Source organism: Acipenser ruthenus, chromosome 18 (genome assembly GCF_902713425.1).
Source record: "Acipenser ruthenus chromosome 18, fAciRut3.2 maternal haplotype, whole genome shotgun sequence".
Taxonomy (NCBI): Eukaryota; Metazoa; Chordata; class Actinopteri; order Acipenseriformes; family Acipenseridae; genus Acipenser; species Acipenser ruthenus.
The window spans coordinates 25344325-25366837 of NC_081206.1; the positions used below are offsets into that span (position 1 = coordinate 25344325).

Below are 22513 nucleotides of genomic sequence, written 5' to 3' on the forward strand. Positions count from 1 at the left end.
CCCGAGTACACAAACAGTAATCTACAACACTATTTTGGGTCAGTTTTGTACAATACAACAGCGTAATTGAGGTTGTATCTTTGTAAATAAATATTTATTTGTGTGTTTTTTTTTTTGTTTGTTTTTTTTTTCCCTCAAATTGAGGGTGGTAAATTTGGGCTGCGTCTTAAATTCGAAGGAATACGGTATATGTTTGTATTTATGTATGTATACATTTTGTGTTAAGCCAGTGATAGTTCATTTAAGCATTGTATGTTTAATATGCTGAGTAAAAAGAACATGTTAATCGCTGTAAATAATCACCCAGCTAACTATGTAACCAATGTATTTCATTAAAATCAACCACTATATGAATGTCCAACAGACTAGTATGGCTGTTGCAAGTTTATGAGGTAAAGTTCATTCATTTAGTTATTAATTTTATCTAATTTTATTTATATTAAGTAACAACAGAATGGCTGACCTCCATAGAAAACAATGTGGGAGAGCTATGTCCTCTTGTTGTATAACAATTAAGCATTAAAGAATGAGAATCTTTTATGCTCACAAAATAGCACATCTGGGACATTCTAGGCCAGGTGCACAAAAACATCCGACTTCAAATCATTTTTTAAAAGTAAGTTCACAAAAACACAGTTGTCTATTTTGTTGCCTCCATTATGAATTGAAATACTGTAACTAGAACAGAACAGGTAGCAGGTGGCAATCAGTTAAGTTCATATGATGTAATTGACATGCAGAATTTTACTCTGAAATATCATGCAGCAATATATTTAAACTAATTGAAAGCAATGTGGGGATTCCCAAATCAAATAGAGGATGGTAAATACATTGCCATGGTTTAATGGTAATAAAAATGCAGTTTTGTTTTACTGCCACAAACCGAAAACATTTGGGACTGGAGTTCTTCCTAGGCTTTAATATTATAACAATATAAAATATTTGACTTGGATGCTAAATATGTCTGTTAAGAACATACATGCTGTTTATTTTAAACCATTAGAAGCAATGCAAATGGACACCTTTCAAAACATAAACCCTCATTTGTTTTTCCCTTATTCATTATTTGAAATTTTTTTTGGGAAGTGGAGATTTTCCCTAAAAGGGAAGCCATTCCATTCTCCTCATCCTGTAGTTTAAAATGAATTTCTTTAACTTTCTGCTCAATTTTCATCAGGAGCTCCTGAAGGTCATCAAGAACACATTGGTCACGCTCTAAATACTCCTGGTGGGGAAAGAAAATTAAAGCGGGATTTAAAGATGTCAGTTTTCTTTAAAAGTCAAAACCGTTCCCAATATGCCTATTATAAGTAGCCTTACCACCTCCACAGAGTTGTGTGCAGCCCACTGAAGTAGGAGGAAATCTAAAAGGCAAGTATTAAAATGTTAAAACAAGCAAGCAACACAACCCTAACCTTTTCTGCGTTTTTTTGTATATTACAGTAGTGGTGCATTTTGTTCCCCTCCCAATATAAATCAATGACCTGTGCCTGAGGTGTGCATTGCATTGGCTAGCAGTTAAGTTTCACATTGATTTTAAACGACTGCTTCTGTCTTTTAAGGCAATTCATGTTCTTGAACTTTCTTATTTGAGTGAGCTTTTAACCTTATATCCCTGGCAGTAGTTGATCTCTTGGTAGTCTCCAGGTGTCAGTAAGGAGCTGCAGTGTCAGGCTACTGCAGTGTGCTCCATAGCTTAAATGCGGGGGCACTTAATATTTTTAAGGTTAGGCTGCAGACTTCTATTTTTTATAAGGAATGTTATGGGATCCTTATGCTGAACATAGAGGATGTAATTTATGTGTAACTGGTTTGGTAGTTTCTTAGTGGATCATTATATCGTGTGTAGCAACTGGAGCAAAAGCCAATGTAATGGTTCAGTACCCTACAGTAATGTTCAGTTATGTGATTTCTTTGAAAGTTTAACCTTCTGTGAATAACCCTTGTTTTCAATCCTGATTGTTTATGTTGCCTTAAGTAACCTCAGCACATCTGAAGCCTTCATTCCACTTTGAAATACAGGCATGTTCTTGTGAAATGTCATCTGAACATTCAGCTGCAGTTAAAAGGAAATAACTACAAATATAATAATTTCAAAATAAGCCTACCTAAGGGACAACATTTATGAAATATATAAAAGCTGTTATTTAAAACAATGTTTACACAATTTGAATAATACAAACACTCACTTAACAACTCATGTTTATCCTCTTGCAACTGTTCTGTTTCCTTCATATGTTTTTCTGCCTCTTTGTTCATAGTATAGATGTCCTCCTTCATTTTTGCATTACACTGCAAAATAATTCAAATATGTGGTGGTAAAAAACAAAAAAAGACTATACCTTGATGCCACCTAGTGGCATGAAAGCCAACATACAAAGTGCCTCATTTACAAAAGTCTTATACCAACTGAAGAACAAGCATCAGTACTTTTTTTAATAAGTAAATAATCAGTCCAGGAGCAAATGAATCATCCTCACTTACCAGGTGTAACCTGCTGTTTTCCATGTTGATCTGTTCAAGCATTGAACCTGACTTGTAAATACATTCCTCAGTTTTGTTTATGGCTGCTGCCTGATTTTTCAGCTGTTGAAAGTGCTTTGCATTCATTGCATTAAGTTCAGCTTTAATTGCTTCCTACAATGCAAGCAATGTTAGCTTTTAGAAATAATATTTTTACATTTTAGAAATTTTACTTTTTACAAAACTGAATTGTTTGTATGTTTTATGAAAGGGTTGTGGGTGTGATAATACCAGTGCAATATATTTTTTAAAACATGGTTATAACTTTCATATTATGATATACTGTATTTAGATCCCTATTTTTATTCATTTGTAAGCAGTATATGTTATCAACAAATCAATTTAACCAAATTTAAAGAGTAATTTAACCTGTGACTTCCGCTGTCATTTGTCAATGTGGTTCATTTAACTATCTACAGCAAAAAACGTAACTTATAAAGGAACTATAACATTTCCCAAAACTGAAAAAATGTCTGGAAGCTCATTTATGCTATAAAAAAAACTATAAAACAAATTCTTGAAAATACTAAGAAAGAAAGAGAAAGTTAAATATAAAAAGATTACCTTTGCCTTCAAAATGCATTTTGTTTCTGCCTTTAACTGATCAATGGATAATTCTAAATTATTCTTCCTACTTTTTAACAATGGAAGACAAGGAAAAAAATTATGTATGAGAGCTATGTTACTTTGAAATGTCAGGACTTAATACTCTATCTATCTGTCTGTCTGTCTGTCTATCTATCTATCTATCTATCTATCTATCTATCTATCTATCTATCTATCTATCTATCTATCTATCCAGTCTTTTTTCAATCAATTTATTGACATGTTTATGGTTTTAGCTTTACCATGTTCCACAATGGAATGCAGGAACTGAGACATATTGCATAATGCAACTCAAAGATGAGGCAATTAAATTAACTGGATTGAAAGCACAGTATGGGGTCATCATCAAAAGCATGGTATCATCAATGCAAAGAAAGATGTAAACAAAGTTGGGTTGGTGTATAGTATAAAAGAGAAAGGGAGTAATAAATGGTTTTAACTAGAGATTTACTATTCCCTGTGTGATTACAGTTTAAATTGTGGCATTATTTGTCATAATTGAGAAGAGTAACAAAGCTTGCACTACAGAAAAGGAACAACATCAACAATTAGCTCCTAGGAGTAACAGAGAATACATTAAAAAAAGGTTACATTTCAAATTCTGATTTTTTTTTTTTTTTAATACCTGTGGTTTGTTTCTTGATTTCCTCATAGTTACACCGTTCTGCTTCATTCTCTGCCTCAACCTGCTGTAGGACTTTGTGTCTTATCACAAGTTGTTTTTCCTTTTGGAGTAGGTTTTCCTTTATTCATTTCACTTCACTCTTTTAACCAGGGGACAGAAACAAACATAAAAAAAACAATTACTTGCAATATTGTGTTGTGTTGCAAAACTAAAACTGTAAGAGTCCTTATCATATAATTTTTATACAGTTTCCTCACCCCCCACATTTTTACATTCTTGAGACCTATTATTAGTCTATAGTGTAAAAGCAATCTAGCCTATAGCCTTCCCACAATAACAATAAAGGGGTAGTATACTTCAACATACACCTAAATATGTAAATATCTGGGCAAGATGTTTCAATTAATAAATAAGACAAATATATGCCTTCTTCCCTTATATTTAAATAAAAGTGGATCTGATTCATGTAAATTTAAATTTAAAACCTTCCCAAAAGGGTAAAATATACCCACGTTATATCTTGCCTTCCATTTTGCGGCCCATTACATTTCAGGAATTGTTTGATTTCATGTTGCATAAGAGAATCTGAGAACTGGAAGGCTGCACAATTCTTGTATTATTTATTTCTTAACAGGCGCCCTTATCCAGGGCGACTTACAATTGTTACGAGATATCACATTATTTTAATGTGATATTAGTAGCGTTAATCTAGCTCCAGGGCCATGAATCTGAGAACAAATTATCACAGAAGTGTTCATTGAGTAATAAGTCCCGCCTAAAAAAACTGTGTCTGTGAAATCAATGACGTGCGGTTTCTGAACAACGAAGGTGTGACTTGTTAACTATGAACATCTTCGTGCTTTTATTAAAAAAATAAATAAATAAAACATTCCCAACTGAGATATGAACCCCACTCTAAACATTGGAAGCTCAGGACTCTACCTGGTAGACATCTTTTCACTTTTCAGAAACACTTGTTAATTTTTATAAACATGCTCATGCCCTATTCTTATTGTATTAAAGCAACACATGTTAAGTACATTTGTAATTTATCAGGAGATACTAGTTAAGAAAGCAGTGGTTGTGCGGATTTTCTCAAGGAGAAGCCAACGTCCTTGGTTCGAATTGGATTTCATTTCTCAGGGGGCTGGCTGCCTGTCTGTGACACTAAGGAGGTTGTTTTATAAGGTTTTAGTTCTGTCTGAATTCCTTTTTAAAACATTTGAAATAGTGCCATTGGATCTTAACACAAATTAAACATGTTTTGTTTTTCACAAACAGAGGACTTGGATGCACCACCTTACCACTATATTTGAGATGTCTGCAGTTAAGGACTCTTCCATAATTGTATACCTCTTTTCTGTTTTGTGTATTGCCTTTTGTAAATTTTCAGTTTCTTCATTCATCTTTATATTATCTAGCTGAAGACTGGTATGCTGTGTAGAAGAAAACACAAATTAATATTGATGACAGCCCTGTGTTGTGTGGCCTTATGGAAATGAAGTATTTTATGAAAAGTTTCTCACAGGCTTACAAACCCCAAACCTCATCAATCAGTTCAGCACATTTATTCTTGTTCAACTCGATATTTGTGTTAATTTCTTCAATATACTCTGTATGTGCATGCTTCCATCTTTCAAGCTCATTGCTCAGTTCGTCCTGTTTAACCTCAAACAGTAACCTGTAACAAAAGAATGAAGTTAACATGGATTTGCAGGCGATGACAGATTTGTGTTTTTTTTTAGCTACACAAATTCAACCTCCAAGAAAGATGCTTTTCCCATTCACATCTTTTTACATCAACTGACAACAGATTAAATACATGTGATGGAAGCTGAAGAATGTGTTTAATCACTCAATCAAACCTCTTTTTTTGTTCTTTCACCAGCTGTTCTTTGAGTTCATCCAATTTTCTTCTATGCATCTCCATGTTAATTCTAAAAAGGAAACAGCGAAATATTAATTTTTGGTTAGAAACATGGAAATCAGGGGCAGAAAATCTCAAATAATATTTTTACTTTAATCTACTGTATATATGGTATTATGTTTTCAACATAAGTATAAGGTGATTAAAACCCACAAGTATGTTTGACTATGAACTAACATTCTAACCAGACAATCAGACAAAAATTGCTTTCTTCTACTCTCTTTTTTTCCCTCGTCGATTCCTTTGATTTCCATTTTGAGCTTGGCAACATTTTCAAGTTTTTCTTCAAGAGCATGTTCTGATGCTTCTAGCCTTAAAAATAAATGTATACATTGGTGAACGATTTTTTAAAGATTAGTATGTATTACTTTATTATCAAACAGATTAGAGTCTCACAGTTTTGTATCATCCATATGGAATGCCAGCACAACATCTTCTCTTGCTCTCGCTGCCTGAAAGTTCTCAGTCTGACTCAAAATCATCTGCTGGTGTACAAGATTAATCTCCTCAACTTGTCTCATTTCCTCATTAACCTACAATTAGTAAAAGATTCAATAAAATGTTAGCAATAGATCGAGGGCAGTGTATGCTTTTTGATAATGGCTGCAGATAATGGAATACATGATTCTAGTTGATAATTTTGGACGGCCCCTTATATCAACAGAAATATTACGTACATTAAAGTACTTTCTCAATTTACATTTAGGCATTTTATATACTTATTTATTTTGTTAATTCAAGTGTTTAAACTGAATTATTCAGGAAGGGTTTTTTTAAAATGTGAAAGGCAGGAAATAATGGAGCTGCTCCAGAACCTCCGCTCCGGCTCCAGCAGCCCCAGCTCCAGCTCAGAAAACTGTCAAGCTCCGAAGCCGGGGCATGGTAAATCCTACTTGATAGGTTATAGGTAACAATATAATTGCATTGGTTAAAAAGTTGACCTCTTATTAAGATTATTATTTCACCCTTCTCCTCTTTATTTCATTGAATGCTTTCATTTGTACACAAGGACTACTTATCAATCCCCACCTGCTTCTCTTGTTTGAAGTATAACACATCTGAGGAGTTTCCAATAACCTTGTTCTTTTTAAGGTCAGCTTGCCACAATTTGTCTTTGATGGTGCATTTTGAAAGATCACTGACTTGCCTAAAGTCTACAGCTTGCCTTGGATAAAGGCGTCTGCCAAATAAATAATTAAATAAATAAATAAATAATAAAGCTCCTGACAACAAATCAGATCTGTCCTATTTGCCGCCTAAGATACAAGGTCTGCTCTTGTGTATTTTAATTCAAATTGTGGAACAAGAAAAATATTTTCTTAGTAAAAACTGTTGCAAATGTAACGTTTTTTTTTTTAAAACTTAATTACCATCAAATTATATATATATATAAGTAAATTAAAATGTTTCTTACCTGTACGATTTTATCACAGAGAGCTTGAGATTCTATCTTAAATCCTTCAGTCAATGCAGGTAATTCTTCATCAAGATTTTCACTGTTAAAAGACATGTTTTCAACATGAGGATTTTGATTTACCCTTCCCAATTAAAACCAAAAAAAAAAAATCTGAATCAAATATGAATGTTTTGTTTTTTGGTTTGTTTGTTTTAAGGGACGCTACTAAAACTGCCAAAACTCCCATTTTACACATGAGTATATATTTACATCTTACCACTTAAGTAAATGTTTTTTATTTTATTTTATATATATATGACTGACTGAATCCATTTAAGGCGAGAGGTTACTAATGGCACAAAGGCAGACATTTAAAGGATGCAAAAAATTTAATTGTCAGTTGTAAAAACTTATTGAAACATATTGGTGAATTGTGATTTACTACTTTGTTCATGTTTTTTGAAATTTCTTTTTTTTTAAAACATTTTTTTAAGAGTAGATTGATTATTAAAGTCCTGTTTGTTTTTGATTTGGTTTAGCAGGTAAACCTGTTTTCAAAAATAAAGAATTTCAATTAATCACATTTATATGTCACTTTTACAAACAAAGGCCCACATGATAGGCTTACTTCTGATTGGTTTGCTGTTCACCCATCTTCTGTTCCTGAGCAAGCTGACTTCTTCTCTGCACATGTGTTGCTTTTAGTTGGTCAATGCTTTTTTGTAATCGTTGAATACACTGCAAAATAAATGACTAAATTACTAAAAGTGCTAATACATATACAGCAACTAACCAAATTCTTATACAACTTTGTAAAGTGAACCGCACACATAGTTTTAAAAAAAATGAAAATCAGGTGAAGCATCTAATGTAAATACCTTCTGCTTTTCGGAAATTTCTTCCTCTTTATCAAATAACTCTGCTCCCGCAAAACGAAGCTCTTTTATCTTTTTTGCATTCTCTGCTTTCTGATTTTGTATTTGACCTTCTGTTTCAGCCACCTAAATGAAATTCAAAACACGACCTGTTAACCTGGAAGTCAGGTACATCTTTGTTGTCAGTGTACAACGTTTGTACTTTGCTTTGTTGTTACAGCCAAATCTCACTTTGAAGAACACAGCTAAAACAAAACTCTGCATGCCTGTACCAGCACCTTGCTTTGTTTGTCCACTAGATTCTGTAATGTTTGCACTATGATGTGTAAATTTAAAAGGAAATCAAAATCCTGGTTTCTCAGACCCAGATTTGCGCTAATTCTGGACTACTCAATGATAATCTAGGCAAAGTAGTCCAAATTAGACAGGGGGAATGTGCACTTTTATGCTTGGGAGGATTTTGAAGCTCATTATTGACAGTGCTACCATGAACAGAAAATGTTTCATGTACTAGTTTTAAAAACTATACACTTTTGAACAGTGAGTGTCCTAGTACATATCTGCTGCAAACTCAATATGACAGTACTACACTTTCATCTATTACATCAAGAACTGTTCCTAGGATAAATACATTGGGATAATAAAATTATGATGTGTTGTATTTACAATTTCAATGGTTACAACTCACTTATTGTCATGTTGATGTTTTATGAATACAGATCTAAATGACAAATAACAAATAAAGAATAAAATTAGAATTTACATTGCTTTCTAGTTTTTTCTTGCTTTCTGCAAAGTCCTTTCTTTCTCGTGTCATGTCTTGCTCCAAGTCTTCAAAGGCATTGTTCACATTTACTAGCTGTTCCTTCAAGTCTTGCATTTTGTTATAGGTTTCATTGAGGATGATCTGTTTTGTTGTTTTCTCTGACAGTTTGTTGTTCAGGGTGTCAATAGCATCTTCGTGTTCAGCTCTTATACGCTCTCTCTCTGGGCTTAAAACATATTTTATATTACACTACTAATTCATTTTGTGACTGTCAAAGGTCAAAGCTTGTCTGATCAGGCCAATATTACTAAACTTCTACGGCTGGTTACAAAATTGCTGTTGAATCACATGCTTAATATAAGTTTGGCGGCTGGTTTCACATACCCTGATTAGCACGAGACTTGGACTACTTTGTGTTAATTTAGGTAATAAAGTTGAAGATTAGCGCTATTCTGGGTCTGTGAAACCAGTGGATAAACTTCTAATATTAAGCATGTGAATCAAGAGCAAATTTGTTTTCAAATATTTGCTAGATACTTGTTTATAGATTTTGACCCAATGCTTAAAAGTTGTCTGTTTATTTATTTGTTTTTATAGCTATTTTATTTTACAATAGGCTCCGTGTGGCAAATAATAAACCCTGGCAAATTGAATTGGAGTAAAATAACTTGTTTGTAAAGGGTAAAGGAACACTGCCACTGCACCCGGCCCTGCTTTTTAGAACTAACTTGCTGACAAAATCTACAAAATGTATTGTTCAAAACTTCATTAGTATCACTTTTTGTGTTTCTAGTATAAACCAAATGGTCAAAGTGAAAGCATATTTAACACATATATTTACTTAAAATAATTTCTTAATTAGCCTTCAACACAAATAGCACTTATTTATCATAATTAACAAAATCTAACAGTTTTGAGAATAACTCACAAAAGCAGGAGATTTGTTTTTTCAAGAAGTTGTTGCTTCTTTTCCATGAATTCCATGTCCTCCATGACCTTCCTCATGTCAGCCTGTAACTGTTTTGACTGTATAACATTTGAATCCCGTGCACCAGTCACTGCATCTAAAATTGAAGAGGACATCACCAAATTACAGTTTTAGGTATGCTCAGGTTTTTTTTTTAGGTCTATCCATTCTGTACTCTCCAGAGTTTTAATATTAAGACAGAAATGCCAATCAAGTAACAGCTTTAATGGTGATAATTTAGTAATGCAAACTAGACACTTGGTTGTTATTACCAAAAGTTATATCACTTAAGATATCTCTCTCTCTCTCTCTATATATATATATTATCTCAAAGAACCAGCTGCCCAATGTTTCAATGTTGTACATATCTTTCTCAAGGGAGCATAAGGTAACTTATGATATTAGCTTAAACTGTATCTCTTAATTACATTGCTTCCTCCAAGCTTTATCTATCAATTTTCAAAGCTGTATTGCTGCCAGCTATCTTTTATAATCTAATTTGTATGCTGCTGACATTTCATCTGCCGACGTTCAATTTTTTTTTTCAATACCTGCAATTTCTTTCTCAATCTCATCAGGAAAGCGCAGCACTTTGTATCTTAGTTTACTTGTTTCAATACGTTCTACTTCTAGTTGTTCATGCACTTCTCTCCTGGACTGCTCCTGTTCAATAAAGAATTATTATTATTATTATTATTATTATTATTATTATTATTATTATTATTATTATTATTATTAACAAAAAGTTACAGAAATAGCTTTTTTTCAAAACAAATGAGAACATAGTAGGGTTTAAAAACTAATAGGAAAGCATTTAAATATTTGCATGGTATCAACCAGCCTAAATAGATATACTTCAAAACCATATGGGACACTGCACCTTTAATGGCTAGGTCCACAGACCCTGATTAACACTAGTCTTGGGCTAATTTATCTAAGGTAACATTAGGTAGTCCATAATTAGTGATAATCAGTGTCTGGAAGCTTGTGATTAATTATTGTTTAGTTAGTCCAATAAAAGTTATCACCTCTTCTTCTCGTTGTCTATCATCACTGGACACATAGGGCTACCATTTAATCTATCAACAAATTATTTCCTATGAAATGCAATAAATATTATGCTTTTTGTGCTCCAAAACATGCACATAAATGTTTAAATTAATTACTGTAGTGACGAAGAGTTTTCAATGGAAAAGGAAACTTTTGTTTATGCACTAAAAACTACTTTGAAAATGCAACCTAGGCTTGTAGTATTAAGATGGCAATTTACACAGTAGTGTCAGAATTTGCTTCAAGAGTATAAAGTGTGGTATTTTAATGTACAATTAAACATTGTTGTGGGACACTACAGGTTCAATTAATCTGGTTACTAAATTAGCTTTTTGAGATTATATTATGTTTATGGATTACTCAAAAAAGAAAGAGGATATAGTTTGTTCTCATGATCCCACTTTACCAGTTCGGTGATGGCGCCTGCAATTTCACAAAGGTGCTGGCACGCCTCCTCGCTGAAACCAAGCCCTTCATTTTTAAGTTGTTACTCTGAAAATAGACATCGTCTGGAATTTACTGTTTATGTTTTCAATTTGTTTTAAACAGAACATCAGGCCATGTATTCACACGTGTTAGCTGTTTCCTGAAAATGATGATCAAAAGTTTTGTATCATCACCCTGTAGAATTAACTGGTTTTGCTTCATAAAGTCGAATGAAACCTGCTGAATAGTGTTACGTTAACATATTGACGAATTACATACCGATTTTTAGTTTTCCATATACTTAACAAAAAACTGACAACAATTGAAAAATGTGACATTTTCGAAATCTAACATTAAATACTGTACTACTGTTGACTTCCGGTAGACTTCTGCAATATAATTTTGTATAGCTAAATTATGTTCATATATTTTATTTATTTATTTATTTTCTCAATCCTAAAATTCTAGATGACTCAAAACTTTTGGCCATAGCTGTACACAGTCACCATACATATATATTCTCACTCAATATACGCATTATTTTATACAAGAACAACAACAACAGATTTTAGAAATATTTTTTCAAACGTAGCCTCAACTCACCAATTTCGTGCAAGTGTTCCAAAGCAACCAAAACGGCTGGGCACTCTGGTACCAAACAAGAACTCATTTTAGAGATTTCAACTTTATATGGCACAAACGAAAAATACTCGTTTTTTAAACAAATACATGTACCATACGGTCTTTCTTTCAATGTTTCAACAGAAACACATGTGGTTGTTATGGCAACAAGCCACCGACGCCGCTAACAGAAGGCACGCAATGCAACGACCTAAATTAACTTCCAGCAGCACTGCTTCGTCGAGAAATAGATGAGTGTTTTAAATATAGCTGGAAAAGTCGGATCATGAGAACAAACTATATATATAACTTTTGCTTCTCTTAATGTACATACAGGCTTTTTGTATATGTTAATAAATAACAGCCCCCTGCCCTGAGATTGGTGTTTAAACTGAATAAACATGTTAAGTTTCAGAAATAAACTGAGAGGTGCTTAGCTGTGGACTGATATGGCTACCATTTCAAATATCAACGATTATGGAAGAGTTAAACTATGATGAAAAAATATTTACACAGCAGTCATCAACTCCAATGCCTTTTCATACGATTGTTTTATTATGTCATATATATATATATATATATATATATATATATATATATATATATATATATATATATATATATATATATATATAGTGAGTGTTTAGTTTTGGTTGCTTGTAAAGCTGCAATGAAATATAATGATTTATCACAAACTGTTTTGCTAGAGAATTGTGGTTTACAATGTCTGGCATCCAGACCAGAAATAAAAATGTATTTAAAATGCTCTTTGTGCCTTCAATTCCAAGAGAAGCATATGCTTTAGGATGGATGGGACAATGCTCAATAAAAATAACCAGTATGCATTTCGCCATTTGGGTTTGATGGTTCCAGCTTAGTTCCAAATGAACCAGTCCCTCAAAACCCTAATTACAACTTAGCACAACCATATTCACTCAACTTTACAGCACCATGCTGAATTGCAGTGATAGTGTTTTAAGTGACCTAAGAGTACCATACTTTAGTTTCATGTATACTGCATTAGAGGTCCTAATATTACAATGATAATAACATTTACTCTATACCTATTTCATTGCAGTAAAAAAAAAAAAAAAAACGCCACCTGCAGGCTGCTATGTTAAGTAAGCTATAGCACATAAATATTGCTGATTAGGTTAGCTGACAGGGTTAAGACAACCATGTTTCCCCCCACTTTTCAAACTCATTAAAAAGTCATTTGATATTTAATCACACTTCTTATTACTGCTGTTATGCACAGTTAATACATAATACCACATCATTTCCATATTATACTAAACCCTAGCGCAATGCAGGCTTGCATTACTGTCCCTTTTGTGGAGTTTGTCCAATAATAAAAACAAACAAACAAAAACACCAGTCTGCTGATCAGGTCTCAAGGTTATGCCCTTCTTATTGTGTGAGGGGTTTGATGTTTAGCGTTTTTGAAATGATTACCCAGCCAGTGAACCTCCACAGAAGGTAAAAATCTCATCACGGAGTCAGTCAGCTGTAACAGATGTTTTACAGCCTGAGCCAGAGGTACACTCCATGGCATGACTTGAGGTTCTGATAGCTGTCCCATAGTGCTTCATGCAGGAACCCATATCATAATAGCAAATTATCCATTGCTAATTACGCATCACTTAAAACAGAATTGAGATCTTTCATGTATGAAAAAAATGCAGCGCATGATTGAACTCAGAGGAAAAATCTGCGCTCCCAGCTAGGTCTGCTGTGTTTGCATCAGCTAGGTCTGCATCAGCTTGCAATTGCTGTTGCTGTCTGGCTTGTTGCCTTGTTGGACTAAGAAATTTGTCTCCAAGGATTAATCTCCTGTTTAAATACAGTAAAAAAAAAAAAAAAAGTATTTAATGAATCTTCATATGACATCATTTCGTTTCCTTTCCGGTAAAATTGGTATAGCATGGCTGTCCTATCACCTTTTTGGTTACTAATTTGAGTAACTGTACATTGTTGCCAATAGATGTTGTGAAAATAATGTTGATCAACACAATTCAGCATTTCTGAAGTCCAAGAACTTTAAGCAATATCCACCAGATGGCAGCAAAGAGACAATAATCTAATGTTCTGCATCTTTGAAAATCACAAGCAGTGCTTGGCTCATTTTTTCTATACCAAGGGTTTGGAAGTCAACTGTATAGAAAAAAATCCCAAGATATACAAATTCATTAAAATTTCATACACGTGGCCAGCAATTTCTAAGCTGTGTTAGCAGGGCCCTATTAAATTTCCAAGAACTGACTTTCTGATTCTGCAAAGAATATAGAGAAAGCTGTTTTCCTTGCATGCATGAACATGTGAGTTGAGTTTGCTGATGTTTTGTTTTAAATTAGCCTAAACTAGTACAGCCTATGTTCTGTACTGATAACACCATGCCTGAGTACAGTACAAGGTAAATGTCTGAAATTCAAAGATAATCAGCAGGGGCTAGAAGGCATTGCAAAGATTGTTCGGCATCAGTTCAACACATGTGGGGCTAAAATTAATTCCCAACATTCATTGCACATTAAAATTAGATACATATTTTCTAGAATTTGTTGTCATTCTAAAAGCCAAAACATTACACTCTTGCTTCTACTGCAGCAGTTGAATGCAATGTCCTCTACATCACATCACTGAAAGAATTCTGTTCCACCTAAAAAATGTGACGCAGCTTGGTGACACAGAGCCTGTATTTAACACCTGATCCTGTTTGGAGTGATGCATTCTGGGCCTGCTGTCAGACAGTGCCCCATAGATGGCAGTATTGACCCACCCATGGCTAATTCACATATCCTAAAGCTGAAAAGTAATTTCACTAAGTTTTTCGCTCACAGTGTTTTGATATTGATTTTTGTACTCCCCTGGAAATGTCGTCTATGCTTCCTCAACAAGTTTAGATTTTTTTTTTTTTTACTGCTCTTTTGAGCCAGAAGGTTGCTTATTACTTCACAGCATTTCCCACTGCAGCAACATAAGGTTATACGTTCAGAACCTTGTACAGACACTAAGGCTTTCGTCTGAACTATGGGTTTGACAGGTAATTGGTTCCTGATAATTTCCATTTTTATATAATGGCTTGGGTGTTCAGCTGTGGGTTTCAGCCAGCTGTTCACACAGATTTGTCCAGGTGGTTCCTTACAGGCAATTACCTTGTACAATAGGCCGGCTGGTTGTAAGAACGTCTCTGCTTAAGACATCTCTGTTTCTTGCAGCATGGTAAATGGGATGTACATCGAAGAAATTAAGACCATCAAATATATGATGAAAATTGGAACTGTATTTAATCTACCCTCTAGACCAAAGCAACATTTATGGAGGGTGCAGCTTTGTAGAAATTGAAGGTCAAATGCACAATAGGTGGGTCTAATTTATCATACAGTATATATCTCCCTTGAAGTTATATTTTTTATTCACATTCAGGATCTGCACATATATATATATATATATATATATATATATATATATATATATATATATATATATATATATATATACAGTACTGTGTGAAAAAATGCTGTAAAGTAAGAATGCTTTCAAAAATAGACATGTTAATACATTATATTTATCAATTAACTAAATGCAAAGTGAGTGAACAGAAGAAAAATCTAAATCAAATCCATATTTGGTGTGACCACCCTTTGCTAAAGGTTTTAATGAGCAATCCATCTCACCAGTTCAGTGGTACCCTAAATACAATTAACTTACTTAGCATTTGAGGGTAAAATGAAGAGAACATGTCATACCCAGTCATTCAGTATTGGTAGTAAGTGGAGCATATTTGGGGTACCACAGAGAGAGAGAGAGAATAATGCATGGGGTAGTGTATGATATGAGAATTTAATGCCCACCTGGGGTTAATGAGCGCGTGTTTCCGATATCAAACAGCCATTATGCCATTATGGAAAATATTAACTGGATGAGCCCATTGAAATAAATGCTCACCAGTTTATATATATATATATATATATATATATATATATATATATATATATATATATATATATATACACACACACATATGTAATCACAGAGATAGATAGATATAGTTTGTAGTAATGTTATGGCTCCAAATGAAGTGATACATGAAAAAGTATTTAATGTTAATGCATTGGCCCCATCTTGCACCGAGGCTATTGTAATCAAGGTCTGGAAAGTCAAGTATTCTGCTTGAATAGAAATGTACAGTGTGCAAAGGGTCAACACTATGACATTGTGCCTTGAGTCATTTTGCTTTTGGAATGAAGAAAGAACATTACGGATAAATGTGTTTAGAATAAAATGTTCATTACAGCACCTTCAGAGAGTTAGGTGTTTCAATAAGGTTCTCAGATAATTGCAAGAAATATGTAACAGACATATTTCCCCCTGTGGTTTATACCACTGGTAAGACTAGGACTCCAGGGTCGAAAAGAACATCTTTAGTCATGAGGCATATCTGCCATCAATCTCAAAAATTCAACTCAATGCTTTTGCACCCTGCTAGTAGTTACCAGCATCATTGCTCCATAAAAAAAAACAAAAAAAAAAACATTCAACCTTGACCCCCATATCACGAAATTACATGAAAGTTCAAGGATTATTGTTATAAGGCTATCGCTCATTAAAATTGGCATTTTTATCAAAAGACAGCAATTGACATAGGTACTTTATATCCATATCCAATAGAGGCTGCATGACATTTAATCAATACTTTTATTAGAATAATGTATAAACAACAGTCTATCCATCCATCAGAATGCATTCATCTACATCTCTTTTATTTTACATAAAGTATTTATAAAAGCTAACTTTGGTTTAACTTATATTTATATATCTTTGTTGTGTCTTTAATTTATGATGAATTTTGTGATTGTAAAATATGCTGGATTGAAGATTGGATTCTGAGTCCATTTTTTAAATGTAATTTTATGTAATTCTGTTGTAATTTCACTGTTGATGTCTATCCTGCAGCAATTTTTGAATTCATTAAATGTATTTTTCCATGAAAAGGGCTACTGAGGTCTATACCTAATTAGCTAGGTACATTTGAGGAAACAAAAGTAGAAGGTACCAATAAAAATGTACATTACATACAGTTCAAAACAATAAACTAAAGTATTAATAAAAAAACTGCTCATGGGAGATCTGCTTGAACCCACTCATTGGGCAACAAAAGAATAGTCTTTGAAATAGACAGTGAAGAGTTCCAGGTGCATGCAGCCTGATAACAATGAATGACAACCGAGTTCAAAAATGCTTGAGGTTGAGAGTCGCAGAATCTGAAATACAATAACAGATTACAGCACAATCCTTGTAAACAAAGGGCACCATTCTCCCGACTGCTATGTTAAAATCACAATGTAACTTCAAATAAACCTTGCTGGTTACAGAAAAAATAGATCTATAAAAGAGCCAGTAGGTACACAGAAGGAAACCCACAGTCATAAATCACATGGAGCTGACCCAATTCTTGGCAGCTTTAACTAAATCACTTTTGGTCCTCTGATTGTATCAGGAGAGATACTATTTAATATTAATATTATGTGGTGTGAAGATCTTGAGTCTGTTTGGACCTTCTCCTTACTGAAACAAGTGTTAAATTCTTTCTTAAGGGACTCTAGATTAACTCCAGCTCAATAGGCAATGGCAACTAAACTATTGAGAGACCTTTGCTGTTGTGGGAATGAATTCTGGTTAGTAGGAGTAGATGACGAGAAACTGATTTTCTTCAGTGAAGACTTTACAGCTCCAATGATATGGTGACTGCTATACTGTAGACTGGTGTGTTGCCTTAATAGCCACACCTTATGTACTACTTTCATTATTATTTTAACTTCCAAAATAGAGGACAATATAAAGGCTAGGCTGTACATAATGTTTTTTTAGCAGCATTGAAGTCTGTTGGTATAGTAGATTTAAATTAGTCCTGTTTTCATGGAAGGATTCTAAATGAAAGAAGGAAAGATTAAACAACTGTGACATTTCTAGGTAACCTTGCAAACTCTAGAAGCAAATTCTGAGAATTGATCTGTCTTTCTTCTTTTAATGTTTCCAACAAGAAATACCAGAAAATACCACTTCTGTGTTGAAAGCCCTCAAGGATCTTTAGTTATTTTTTTGTTATGAATTATGTATTTGTATTATAAAGTATAATGTTTCTGAACCACTTCCACCATATGCCATATATGATTGTTGAGTCTATGAGTGAGGTTTCTTAAAGATGTAGGGCCCTATTCACAATTATTTTTTTTAAGGATTTTTATTTTTTTTAAACAATTTCCCTATAAACGTTAACCATAGTATAAGCACAGCAAAGTGTGATAAAGCATAGTTAAAGTATGGTAAAGCATAGGTAAGACTTGTATGGTAATACATGTTTAAAAACATGGTAAGCAATGGTAACACATAGTATAACCATGGGAAAAGCATGGAAAACTGCAAAAAAAAAAAAAAAAAGCAAAATTACTATGGTAAAGTTAAGGGTTTAGTTAATGAATTAAATAATTCAATCATGTTTGCTTTTCACAAAATCTTGTTTTATAGAAGTTTTATTCTCATTTTTTTTTAAAGAACTGTTAAACCTAAGAGAATGTTTAAAAACACTGTTCCATAAACAGTCCTTTAAAAAATTGAATACAGAATAATGCTGTACTAATAAATGTATGTTAATGTTTGCTTTAGATAGTATAGATGGTTGTGGTAACATGTAATCATAAGTAGTGTTAATAATTGTTAGTTTATATAACAGTGTGAAATACTATGAACAATTTTTGTGTATAAGATCATATGCCTCTCCCTGCCCGATATGATAGCATACCTGAAGCTGTTTCTTATCAAGATGGGCATGGTTGAATACCGAGTCCCAATTCAATGAAAAGAGTTGCTGTGTGCTTGCATTTAAGAATTATACTTTCTGAATATAAAGAAAAAGGGGTTCGGAGTATTTTTTAAGGAAAAAGGAAAACAGAAAAGGACTAAAATATTTCACTTTGAGTTGGTCTTTGCTTGTAATTTAGTTTTAGAATGAGTAGGCGAGTAAGACTGATTAAGGGTAAAAAGCAGCCTCTAATTCAAGAAAAATAAGAAATTTTGAAGATACACCACAAAAAGGGAACAGAAAAATTAAATAAATTCCTATTTTAATATTGCTGCTATGTTGCTGCTAGTAGAAAGTAATATAGTTAACAACCATACCCTATAAAGGAGTAAAATATTAGTTTGGATCTGAGTTAAAAAAAGATGTAGCATAGAAAGAAGTTGTGATTAACGTACAAAATAAAAAGATTGAATAAATAATGAAAAATAAAGATCAAAGGATAGGCTTTGGAAAAGTAAACTCTATGTAACCTGTCTTCTCGAACTTTCTACAAGCCTGCCCTTGGAGGGATCAGTGCTTGATGCCGAGAGGTCTTCGTTGGCAAGGGAAGCGGGGATTCTCTTATCGGGAAACTTACAGTATCGGGGCCAGAACTATTCCAAGGACTAGGAAAAAAGGGAGTTAGAATAAAAATGGTCTAATTCCAATATATAATTAAGATAGTTAGTTGCCGGGCAGAAAAAGCAGGTAAGATACAGATGTAGGGAGACTTCTAGAATACATTAATCACTACTAAAATTGGCAAAGAGAGAGGTGTCTCTAGCAAACTGGTTTTAGCCGGTTTGTGTATAGCTGAAAAATACAAAGACAACTGAAGGTCAATTAAGTTCAGGCTACCAGAGACCCATAAGGGAAAAACACTACAGCCTTACAACTCAGTGAAAATAATTAGATTTTCCACGGGGAGAAACTCTACACTAAAAAAGATATAGGATGGAAGTTCCCTATAATATTTGCTAAACACACACCTGTAAGGAGAAAAGGAAACCAATTTGAAAAATGAGATGACATGAGGGAATATATTTTTAGAAGCCAGGCACATATAATGAGTGTAATCAAGACTGTTGGTGTTGTATATATTTACACAACACTCATATATTAAAACAAAAATGCTTTTATAAATACACATATAAAAAGTAGAAAGGTAGCAAGGACTTTGTAAACTCTGCTTCACCTAACTTTTCAGATGAAGGAGAGGGTCAGAAATGAGTAGATGAGATCATGGGCCGATGTTAATTTGTTGGCATATGACTCCAATTAAGTCTGAAGAGTTGGTTGAATTTTTTAGAGATTACTGTTTGCCAAAAGATAAGAGCTGTCTATATAGATTGATGATTGGATTTAATTGGGGCTTCCCATTACTTTCAATGGGACAAAAATCCTATAAAAACCCTAGGCAAATCACACTGAAACCACCACAACCAAGACAGAGCAACGTGGTCCATCCTTTGCAGATCTTCACAAGACAGTCCTTCTCTTTTGTTCACGCTACTCTCCCTTGTAATAGGAGGTAAGCATATTAATAGTAATATTGTATCTTGCATGTATTGGTTGTATTGCTATGAGGTTTTGAAACTATGCTTTAGTATTAAGAGAGTGTTATATTGAATGTGCTAAAATATAGCAGTGGGTGCTTGTAGGCTTTGTGCTTAGCTGGCCCGAGGGCTGCACTAAATACATATAATTGTATTATGTTATTGAAGTATTAATGCTGAGCTTGTAATAAACTTATGACTGCTAATTGTTATTACATGTTTCTGGGTTTTGGTGGTATGCGCAAACTACTAATCCAATATTAAAGGCATTTTAATAAACCGAAGGAGCGCTGATGTTGCTCTGATTCGTAAAACTTCAAATAAATGAGTCTGAGTGATTTTCTTGGTTAAATAAAGGTTTCATGGACACACCGCTCGTCCAGTGCTCGAATATAAACCACTAGGAGTTTTAAACATCTCTGTTCTCCTCAACGTCTCCCCTGAGTTAAGAGTGTGTACAGAGCAACTAATACAATAAAAAGAGTATGTGAAAAGTGAAAACGTGACAATATATATATATATATATATATATATATATATATATATATATATATATATATATATATATATATATATATACAGTGTAATACAATACCATTGACAATTAAAAGGAAGATACTAACAATGGACATAATGTATTCATGTCAATACATTATGATGGGAAATGTATTGGACAAAGGTTGTGCTATTTAAATTTCCATTAGAGGCTACAAACATTGGACAAAAGGAGTATTTTTAAATGTAGCTGGGTATTTTTTTTCATTTCTTCACATTATTTTATTACAGAAAAGGTCACAAAGCAAAGTGAGATTTTTAAATTACTGGAACAGTGAAGTCCAATTAAATAGCAGCCTGCTGAGAAATGGGGCAGCATTTGTTTTCTTTAACATTTTTGTAACTGGAAAAAAATGAACAAGTATAAAAGTGCAGTGCCTTTGTAATCTTAACAATAGCACAATATTTCTGCAGCTGATGGGCACAGGCCAATTTGTTATTGGGTAAAATGGAAGACAAACACTTCAAGAGGGCCATTAAGACCAAGACAGCATTTAGTACAAAATTCAGTTTTGTAAAGTATGTAAAATGACAGGGCTGGGCAATAAAGATCAATTGAATATATTTTTCTTTATCTTTGTTTATAAAGTTATGGAACTATAAAAACAAATCCCATTTTGTGCACAAGCAAAACAAAAAAGCAATTAACAGTATCATATTGTAAACAGGATCAAAACTATTCAGCTTTTTTATATTTATATATACAGTATATATGGAAAAAATTAAGAGACCACTGCAAAATTATCAGTTTCTCTGGTTTTACTATTTATAGGTATGTGTTTAGGTAAAATGAACATTTTTGTTTTATTCTATAAACTACTGACAACATTTCTCCCAAATTCCAAATAAAAATATTGTCATTTAGAGCATTTATTTGCAGAAAATGACAACTGGTCAAAATAACAAAAAAGATGCAGTGTTGTCAGACCTCGAATAATGCAAAGGAAATAAGTTCATATTCATTTTTAAACAACACAATACTAATGTTTTAACTTAGGAAGAGTTCAGAAATCAATATTTGGTGGAATAACCCTGATTTTCAAGCACAGCTTTCATGCGTCTTGGCATGCTCTCCACCAGTCTTTCACATTGATGTTGGGTGACTTTATGCCACTCCTGGTGCAAAAATTCAAGCAGCTCGGATTTGTTTGATGGCTTGTGACCATCCATCTTCCTCTTGATCACATTCCAGAGGTTTTCAATGGGGTTCAGGTCTGGAGATTGGGCTGGCCATGACAGGGTCTTGATCTGGTGGTCCTCCATCCACACCTTGATTGACCTGACTGTGTGGCATGGAGCATTGTCCTGCTGGAAAAAACAATCCTCAGAGTTGGGGAACATTGTCAGAGCAGAAGGAAGCAAGTTTTCTTCCAGGACAACCTTGTACTTGGCTTGATTCATGCCAAAGCTGCCCGATTCCAGCCTTGCTGAAGCACCCCCAGATCATCACTGATCCTCCACCACATTCCTAAGTTAAAACATTAGTATTGTGTTGTTTAAAAATGAATATGAACTTATTTTCTTTGCATTATTCGAGGTCATAAAACACTGCATCTTTTTTGTTATTTTGACCAGTTGTCATTTTCTGCAAATAAATGCTCTAAATGACAATATTTTTATTTGGAATTTGGGAGAAATGTTGTCAGTAGTTTATAGAATAAAACAAAAATGTTCATTTTACCCAAACACATACCTATAAATAGTAAAACCAGAGAAACTGATAATTTTGCAGTGGTCTCTTAATTTTTTCCAGCTCTGTATATATATATATATATATATATA

General features: G+C 33.5%; 1 protein-coding gene across 4 annotated transcripts; it reads right to left on the reverse strand.

Annotated features, from left to right (window-relative positions):
* Positions 1-62: 62 nt before the first annotated feature.
* Positions 63-11927, reverse strand: LOC117402870 (myosin heavy chain, embryonic smooth muscle isoform). Of its 4 annotated transcripts, none has more exons than XM_058991675.1 (16): positions 11765-11927; positions 11142-11227; positions 10237-10348; positions 9647-9782; positions 8716-8944; positions 7956-8078; positions 7706-7815; positions 7096-7177; positions 6078-6214; positions 5620-5691; positions 5281-5435; positions 5059-5190; positions 3755-3893; positions 3088-3154; positions 2485-2637; positions 63-2292 (listed from the first exon to the last, which is right to left on the reverse strand). In XM_058991675.1, exons 4-11 carry the CDS (start codon positions 9721-9723, stop codon positions 5285-5287), a joined length of 981 nt encoding a protein of 326 aa, XP_058847658.1. In that variant the 5' UTR covers positions 9724-9782; positions 10237-10348; positions 11142-11227; positions 11765-11927; the 3' UTR covers positions 63-2292; positions 2485-2637; positions 3088-3154; positions 3755-3893; positions 5059-5190; positions 5281-5284. The 4 variants fall into 4 exon arrangements, with proteins under 4 accessions (XP_058847658.1, XP_058847657.1, XP_058847659.1 ...); XM_058991674.1 differs by having other exon boundaries at positions 3088-3157; XM_058991676.1 differs by lacking the exons at positions 2485-2637; positions 3088-3154.
* Positions 11928-22513: the final 10586 nt, after the last annotated feature.